Below are 9,206 nucleotides of genomic sequence, written 5' to 3'. Positions count from 1 at the left end.
CGAGGCTTGTGGGCACTGAGATGACCCCAGATTTGATTTGAGGATAGCGCTGCGGGTCACGTCCAATGACGATGATGACGTCTGAAGCGGGGTTCGCAACACCGGACATCCACCAACGGCCAGAATCTCCGCCAAGCAGTTACCAGGTCTTTCAAAAGTTATAGAGAAGATGAGTAAGAGTATTCCAAGATATTTCCTCATCTAGTGATACAGTCTAGGTCAGGGCTCGGTACCAGCGTTGTGCCAACAGCGCTTCAACTGGGTCACGTGCTAAGTAGCTCGATCAAGTCAGCTGACGTACTGTAGCCTGTTAACACTGAGTGGAGAGATTACTGAGTGGGGCGTACGGCCTCACTAGCCTATAAAACTTGGACCTTCCCCACGCCATAAACTTCGGCTATCACTAGTTTACCCGGTGGCCCCAGTACAAGACGTTTCCCGTAAGCCGTTTCACTTGACCCTTCGTCTACTTCCTTAGCAGCTGCCCAGCAATCCTTTCCCCATCGTATCCGCCACAATGACTGGCATAAGTCCTTCTAATCCGCCGCAGTCACCGGTACACGAAGCAGCAGAAGCCGCCACTAATACGGCCCCAGTTGAAGTGGACACGCGTCCTGTGTGCCTTCCCTACCCCTCTTCTTACGCTATTGCAATCTAATCACCGTTCCAAGGTTAACGACAGTGACTCAACCTTAAGTAGTGAAATGTAAATCACCAGGTCCTTTTCGAGTCTGTTACTTATCGAAGCAGATCAACCTACACTGCGTCTTTGACCTCGAGCGTCCTGAATTATCCCACTGAATTCGGTCGACAATACCATGCCTACAATGCGGACTGTAAGACCTTCGCTGAGTTTGTACGACTTTGTGCGACTTCTGATACTTTACAGCCTATAACTTTCCCAACGACGAAGCAGAACGAGAACGACTCGATCTGACACATTTGCTCATAACTAAAGGCATTGGCAATCGCCTGTTTCTAGCTCCAGTTGACTTGAATAGGTCAGCAAGGGTTTTAGATATCGGTACAGGGACAGGTATATGTGGGTATTATGTTCAGTCTTGCTTTGTGTCGATTCATGCTTACAGAAATAGGGGCCATTTGCGTCGGTGAAGAGTATCCTAGTGCTGAAGTATGTAACGCTTTCCCTATATACGGAGCAAGAATTGCTGACATTCTAGATTATCGGAAACGATTTGAGTGCTATCCAACCCACATGGTATGTTGATCCCGAGCTTGACGTGTAGCAATGTTGATAGAAGAAGGGTTCCCCCAAACGTCAAGTTCGAGGTCGATGACGTCGAGCAACCATGGGTCCACGATAAGTTTGACTACATTTTTTCACGCTACATGTCGACTTCCATCCTGGACTGGCCAAAGCTAGTGGAGAACGTTTTTGAGTAATTTAGCGCGAAATGAAGTGATAGCACCTACTGATCGTCAACAGGCACCTTCATCCTGGCGGCTGGGCCGAATTTCAGGACTTTGACCTTCTCTACTATTCAGAAGACGGCTCAATCACGGACGATCATCACCTCCTGAAATGGATGAAACTATTCATCGATACGGCAAGAACGAAGCTGAACCGCGAGCCCTGCCCAGGGCCAAGACTTGAAGGGTGGATCAGGCATGCTGGCTTCACGAATGTTGTCCACCGAAAGTTCCGATTGCCTCTAGGATCATGGCCCAAAGATCCACAGTTGAAAGATATAGGCATGTGTAATATCGCTCAACTCTTGGAAGGCCTAGAGGCTTTCTCTCTGAAGATATTCTGTGGAGTTCTGGGCATGCCCATGGACGAAGTCCTGGTGATGTTGGCCCAGATACGTCAGGAATTGTATGCTCGCAAGTACCACGCTCTGTTTGATTTGTAAGTCTACACTTCAAAGCCATCCTAGACTTCATCTAACGCACTCAGCCATGTTGTATATGGCCAGAAACCATAATTTCCAGTTGAGTCTCGACGGGAGCGACCGAATACCGCCATTACTCCTTATGTCTCAAGCTACAAACCCATTCCAGCAGGTTTGAGGTAAAATGCGGCGTCATGTTCTGAGTCAGCCAATCACGTACACCCCATGCCCTACGAGAGACAACGAAAGCATTCGTGCTGTTAGGACATCATGGAAAGGTCATCACCGAGATTCTCTACACCTGACTCTCCAAGGTCATGTAGTGCTTACTCCAGAACGCAGACGTTGCTAGACGTCTGTCATCGAGTGTTGCCAGAAGTAGGAGAGTGTATTGTACATTCTGAATCAATTCGTTCATGTCAGCCGTACATCCTCTGATCTATAATTTACCAATTTAGAAGTTATGCCTCTATCTCTTCATGCCTTGTTGTTTATCCTGACCTCCCCTCCTCTTCAGCTTTGGTTGCCTCTGCCTCTTGTGTTCATCCATTGATGCTCGTCAGCACAATGTTTTTGTGTCTTTTGGATACGACGAACAATATGGCCGCACGCACGACATTTCATTCCGTCTGGTTCTTGTGGCGCAAGATGCGGAATGGGTTCAATCGTATCAGTTGGGTACCGTAGATCACGTAGTTCGTCGTGATTGCGTAGAATGTATCGGGATCTTTCGAATCTTCTCCACTAGGCCCTATCGATGCTCTGGCTTTAAATCGCGATGTCGTGTTTTTAAATGAGTAGCAACCTCATCGGTAACAGAGGCAAACATACACTTGACAGATGAGAAAGCGGTATGTTGAGAGAAGAACGTACGGATAAATTGCACTCCATGGCTCAGATCGTAAATCACAATCCGTCATAGTGTTCGTCATGATGATTTGGCTGCTAATAGTATGATCTAAATAAAGATTACACTTAGATCGATAATGACACCATACAGTATATTGTACTTGTACTTAATAGCACTTTACGCGACAGGACGCGTCGCGTTCTATAGTAAACCCCTGTTCTGATCAGCACTACCCTTCCTGTATGTGGAATAATGTAAAATCAACTCTACACCCTGGCAATATTCAACCCTACTAGGTTTAGAGTGGGCCAATAAAATCAACTCTAGTAAAGTTAATTTAGTCATTAGTTACTTGGCCATCCTGTATGCTGTAGCCATGGGGTTATTTCATTCTGCTCGACGTCATGACCATCAGCCTGGTGATCACGGAGCTTTGGAGGCCACATGTTTAAAGATAGTCAGGGTAGTCAATACTTCATGGTAAATGTGGACGACCGACAAGATCAAGAGTCAATTGAAGAGGGGGAAATCTTTGTTGCATACATACTGGCGTCAGTAGAGCTCTTCCTAAACTACTACGACGCAGTCGCGAAATACGCGCGGTTAAGATTTGATTTGCACGTAGGCGCTCAGGAGGTAGTATCGCTTTGCGCCACCAAAGTAGAGCTAGCTGCGAAAGTTGTGACGAAGGAACGAACCAGCCAATGAGAAGGTTTATCACGCAAGTTTAATCAAAAAATCAGCGGGGATCGAAAACACTGTCCCTCAAGACAAGTCCTTTACAAGTCCTTACCAGGCTATCCTTTTCCATTCGATGCAGTAGAGATCAAAATGGGCAGCGACAAGTGCAAAATAAAATAAAAGGAAGAAGAACATCACCACCTCTATGATCATCAACGAGATTTCGAACAGCCTAAGGCATCAATGGATCAAAACACGGGTGGTCAATAGCTCCGAGCCAGGGTAGTGACGTTATGCTGGGCTTTGATCACGTTTTCACTCCGCATGGCTTTTATTAGAGGAGAACCTCCATGTTGCGAAATACCTCGCGCAACATCATTCTCAAAATTCAAACAAGCACCATGTCCCATTTAGTTTACCTAGTTCGACATGCAGAATCGGAACATAACGTCTCAAAAGACTTCTCACAAAGAGATCCACCTCTCACTTCTTTGGGTCTTTCTCAAGCATCGGCCCTAGCCGATACGTTCCCTCATCCAGGGTCAATCGCCATAATATTCACTTCTCCACTCACGCGCACCCTACAGACGACACTGGCTGGCTTCTCCCATATCCTAAGCAAACAATACCTCAAGAATAATGGCAACGAAGAAGGCACCCGTCTCATTATAGACCAGGACCTACAGGAGCGAAGCGACCTTCCCTGTGATACCGGATCCAAACGTTCTGCGCTAGAGATAGCTTTTCCGCTCCTTGACTTCAGCGTCTTGGCTGAGGATTGGTATATCAAGGATGGTCCTCACGCGGCCAACGATTCTGCTGTTGCTTCACGAGCTAAAAGATTCCGAGAGAGATTGCGGGACACGGTTCAAGACATCCACGGGAGCGAAGATCTCGCGAATACGCCGAAAAATGTTGTTGTTGTCACACATGGCGTATTCATGAAGTATCTTTGTGGAGATATGACGATTGATCTTCCTAAGGCAGGCTGGAGGACCTTTGCGATTGCCGACGGAGTTGACGGTGAAGCTGTATTGAATCCTATCGAATAAACTATACGGTCGATCCTCGAATCGAAGCATTAGGCCATATTGTAATGTGACTTGCATAATAATCGCAACTGCCAGGCTCGAATAAGAATCCAAAATATGAGTCGTCGTAGTGATAATAACTCCGGGCTTTAATGCTCAGACTTGCCTATCCTGATATCATATCCGATATGATAAATTATCCTGATATCAGGATAACACACTATCCTGATATGATATCGGCTTAGCAGGATAGCAGAGATGATATCAGTCTAGGAGTTTTAGCAGCTTTAGCAGAGATGATATGGCGACAGATATGTCTAAGCATAAAGGTAAATATTTCATTCAATTCTAATCTAGATCATCATCCGAATCAACATGAACACTGCCGTTTATTTCACCGTCCACAACAAGCCCTCTACCACCACGTGATGATGGTATAATGAGTCCTTCACGCAGCCAGTTGCCGATGCATTCAACCTTCTCCAGATTAACACATGACATCCTTTCCCGATCCCATGATAAAGTGCGTCTTCCTCCACTGAATGCAGACTCGGGGTCAGCAGAACCAGGGGGCACAGACAATATGTCAATGGCCATGCGACTGAGACGCGGATATGTCCGAACCTGATCCCTCTGACACCACCAGATCAGAGGAGAGCCTTCGATCTTTATCGGCTGGTTGTGGATAAAGTTTTCGAAGTCATCTACGTCCCTGGTTATGTCCTCGGCGACCATAATCTCGTTCAGAAGCCGATCAAGCTCGTTTGAGTGCCCTTGCTGCGACCTAGACGCTTCGCTCAGTGCCTGGGCAGGTCCGAGGGTGGGCGCCATCTTGTATTCTTCCTCCCATATCGAAAGTGCGTCCCCTAATGGCAGCCTCGACCCATTCTCCCTTCCAGTTTATTTCAAGGTATCGCGCTCGCTTCGACGGATCAAGGAGAAGGGCAGTTGCGTAGATAGGGGACTCCCCGGATAAAGCATAGTACTTATCGAGTACGAACCAGCCCATATCAATAGAGTGCAACATGAGAGGATCATGTGTCTCCTCTGCTTCATAGAGCTCCTAAAGAGAGGATCAGAAACTAGTTGATTGAGTTAGGCGAAAGCTGAGATGATACCTTCTTCTGTTCGTAGTGGCGAAGTAATATATCCATGATCATGAGGTTTTGCGAGAGCGTCGCCGTAACGCCTTGAGCCCACAAGGTCGTAGAAGTGAATGGTTGGAGAAACGCGTGCGGTTTCTCCAGGTAATCCCAATCAGAAGAGGTGAGAATATTGTCACCTAGAGCTTTGTCGTAGTCAAGTAGGAACTGCTTTACTTGCTGCTTTTTCCTTATCAGGTTGTCGATCATCCTGTGCCATGAATTCCAGCGCGTATCGTTATCAATACCAAGCCGTAATTTGATGCGCTCATCCCATGCATCACTGTGGATAGGTGAGTTACGTAGTCACAGCCCGATCCGGTGTAGTTTGCGCAGCGCTGGCACCATAATCCAGCCCCCCCTTCTGGTATTGTCTGACTTATTATCTGATCTCGGTGGAGGATTTACCTTCTGAATGGAAGTTCTTTTGCATCCAACGCCGCCAGTATGCTCCGTCTGAGCTTCCATATGATCTGGCTGGTTTGTCGTATCACCACCAGACGCGTCGTTCAGGATGAAGCTGAACGGTTTGTAGAGCTCATCCCCAGTGATATCGCTAGCAGCATCGAGGGCGGCTTGAAGTGCTTCACGTGAAGACGCGAAAAGAAAGGCTTGAAGGGATAAGTTGATAACATGAAGGATACATCGGATACGGTGCCGTTTTGGATCCCAGTTGATCTGCTATAGATTAGACGACTAGATAGGAGAACAAAGCTGGACTTCGACGCACATTGCGGTCCTGCCTAAGCCTTGTTGATAAGTGCTGCAAACATGTGTCGTTTGATGCCGCATTATCACCCGTATGGCAGCCGAGCTGATTCGCGATATCGTAAATATCGAGTGTTGAGAAGATAATCCGAGACTGATGTTCACCGGAATGGCTGTGTCGAATCTCTGGTAGACTCAAAAGCGCTCGTCTGGGTTGGTAATCTTCGTCAACCCATCGTGCACACACTGCTAGCACACCATGGCGGTGCGGCGATGTCCAGAGATCAGATGAGATGTGGACCTTTGAAACGGCGCTTTGTAACTTAGCCTTTAACTGCGACTGATAAAGGCTAAAATTCGCAGTAATATGACGCATCGCTTCATGCCTCGATGTCATTATGAGGTCTTCAATTGCCGGATTACAGGACAGCATGACGTCCTGCCTCTCATCCCATGTAACTGCCGAAAAGGGAAGACGACGATGTGTGAGAAGGCCAACCATGCTCTCAGTATATCGCTGAGGATTGAACACTTTGCGGAGGGCCGATTCTGATGGCGTTGCTGTATAATAATTATCGACTCTAGCTTGCTTTAATGGAGGTCCCATGTCCGATGATCGTTCGAGTACTGTAATGTCTGAAGAGTTAACGATATCACGGTGTTTGCGTTTGGCGTGGTATATGGCGTTGTCTCGTTTGGGGTTTGACCAGGCCTGATCAGAAGAACAGAGAAGGCATTCATAAACCACTGCTCCCTTCGTTCTGCGCTTCCCTGATGGTCCGAACTGACCCTTTTTGGGATATGTCGCACGGAATATGCAATCGAAGTTCAGGACCTCAGATGATGCTGATTCTACATCAACAGTAGGGCCAATAGTCATCTGGGGCTGTGAGGTGAAATCTGTGCGTTGCTGTGATGAAGAAGCCATTATTAAGAGTAGCAGAGGCACAGAATAATACAACGTATTATATCTACACACTTGAGTGATGTTTGAGAGATTCGAAGATTGTAAACATGGGAAAATCGGATGTTGTCAGGCGATAAAGTGGCATCCGACCAATCAGAGTGTGCAGCTTATCCTGGTATCTATCCTGGTATCTATCCTGATATCAGGGTAAAAGAGCCTAGCTTTATCCGATATCCGATATATATCATATCAGATATAGCAGGATAGCAGAGATGATATCAGGATAGTATATCAGGATAGGCAAGTCTGATTATAGATAATACAGCTGCTGGCAGCCTCGAGTTTAATGTTGTTAAAGCTATTCCAACAACCGATAACAAGGTCAACCAGATCGCTTGGAAAGACAATGCGCTTGTGGTATTTCTGACGACTGTGTTTAAGGGCAATGAAAGGCTTGACTGCATCAGGAAGAACCAACAACAGACCAAATGCAAGCAAGACCAATACAGCGTTTTTTTGGTGACGACCCTGTTAAACAGGTTTCTATCCCATCTATTGCTGCTATCTATAACAACGTGATGAATGCCGTGGATTGAGGTGACCAAATGAGAGCTTATTGGGGCCTTGACCGTCGTGTGCGCCGAGGCGGCTGGAAAGCCCTGGCTTGGGACTTTCTCCTGGAAATTGCCCTTGTAAATAGCTTCATTTTGCAGCAGCGAGGGCAGCCGCAATGGAAGGCAGAGATGTCGCAAGGCAGTTGGCGGCAATGGCTTGTGAATGATCTTATAGAAGCGTATGCACCGAAGACGCAATCAAGAAAGAGATTTCGGACTGGAAACGAATTTATGCCTACATTACAGCACACTCGCGTTCGCAAAGGAAAATCTGAATGCCTTGCCTGTCAAGGCCTCCGGCTAGGTCAGCGTCGGTCTCGAAGATCAAGGGCAGCATTATCTGCGATTAGCGGTAACAGTCGAAGGGCGCCGCAGTCACGATATGGATGTCAAGAATGTAATGTAGCTTTATGTAGACTTGGCAATTGCTGGGACCTTTGGCACAACCAAAGTTAGGCGGGGATAAATGTACCTTTGATTTAATGCATTTTTATTGGCTAGCCCCGCTGCTGGTACGGAAGTGGAGGCTTACGACAGTCAAAGGGATAGTTATCGGTTATCACTCAGATATGGATCTGGATCTATTGGTACTCAGCCCGAGCCTTTCAAACGAAGCAAGCCCACAAATGAGAACATCCTTAACGCCATTGGAGTGGCCAACATAGGGATCCAGTTTCTGGCACTCCGTCCAGTTTTCGTACTTTCCATATGGATAGCGATCTGACATTACCTTCAGAAACTCCTGTTTCCACTACTGTGTGTTGCGACATGATGTGACAGCCACAACTGCGCGCAAAATTGCACTAGCGCCGGCATCTCGGATATGTCTGTGTCGGCTGTTACCGAGTATCCGCGAAGGATCCTCGTGATTGTTCGGAGGGTGGGGTGTGGCTGTGAACTATAATCTGAGGATTTCGGCATTAATGAGAACGCTGCATCCCCAGAAACGACAGTCGAGTCATGATACTGCTTGGATTCCACGAGCCGGGATAGATAGGGAACGCCCTTAGGCATCATTGCTGAATACGTCGCTTAAGGGAGGGCGACAGCTTTAGTTTGGGTGGGTGCTTACCCCGCTCTTTGTTGTTGGTAGGTGTTGAGAATGCAAGAGCGCAATCTGACCCCAGGTTGCTGGACCTCGACTATTATCGCACTTGAACGTATTGTTCAAATTGATTCATATGTTGCGTAATCGCCTATAAGAAGATGAAGATATTGAACATCTCTACTATCTGCCGCAGATGTAATTTAGGGCACTAAGAAAAGAAAATCGGCATAGAATAGTGCATGAATCGTCAGCATTTAATTTAAAATACGAGAACTTTTAGTACGCTGCATCGCATTTCTCGCACCTTAATTGATAGGTTTAAAGACATGAGAAAACTTTCTTAGTTACCCGCCATACAACCAATGAGAAGGA

The 9,206-nt window shown here is 46.8% G+C and overlaps 2 protein-coding genes across 2 annotated transcripts; both read left to right on the top strand.

Moving 5' to 3' along the window:
• The first annotated feature begins 378 nt into the window (after positions 1–378).
• On the top strand, positions 379–2,360 carry FOXG_14391 (uncharacterized protein). Its single transcript, XM_018394453.1, has 9 exons — positions 379–616; positions 672–706; positions 751–836; positions 890–1,042; positions 1,095–1,132; positions 1,182–1,219; positions 1,266–1,400; positions 1,448–1,870; positions 1,919–2,360. Exons 1-9 carry the CDS (start codon positions 518–520, stop codon positions 1,944–1,946), a joined length of 1,035 nt encoding a protein of 344 aa, XP_018254608.1. The 5' UTR covers positions 379–517; the 3' UTR covers positions 1,947–2,360.
• Positions 2,361–3,785: 1,425 nt separating this feature from the next.
• Positions 3,786–4,436, top strand: FOXG_21709 (uncharacterized protein; the record flags this gene model as incomplete). The annotated part of the gene is made up of 1 exon (XM_018402056.1): positions 3,786–4,436. The coding sequence occupies one exon, from the start codon at positions 3,786–3,788 to the stop codon at positions 4,434–4,436; it is 651 nt and encodes a 216-aa protein (XP_018254607.1).
• Positions 4,437–9,206: the final 4,770 nt, after the last annotated feature.

The sequence above is a fragment of the Fusarium oxysporum genome, chromosome 15, assembly GCF_000149955.1.
Source record: "Fusarium oxysporum f. sp. lycopersici 4287 chromosome 15, whole genome shotgun sequence".
Classification (NCBI taxonomy): domain Eukaryota; kingdom Fungi; phylum Ascomycota; class Sordariomycetes; order Hypocreales; family Nectriaceae; genus Fusarium; species Fusarium oxysporum.
This window is presented reverse-complemented; position numbering and strand designations above follow the sequence as displayed.

Excerpts from the sequence above, each read along its gene's own strand:
- FOXG_14391 (XM_018394453.1), top strand. The coding sequence starts at position 518 with ATGACTGGCATAAGTCCTTCTAATCCGCCGCAGTCACCGGTACACGAA. Across the intron at positions 617-671 it reads TTGAAGTGGACACGCGTCCT|GTTAACGACAGTGACTCAAC; the intron begins GTGTGCCTTCCC and ends CACCGTTCCAAG. Across the intron at positions 1,871-1,918 it reads TACCACGCTCTGTTTGATTT|CCATGTTGTATATGGCCAGA; the intron begins GTAAGTCTACAC and ends TAACGCACTCAG.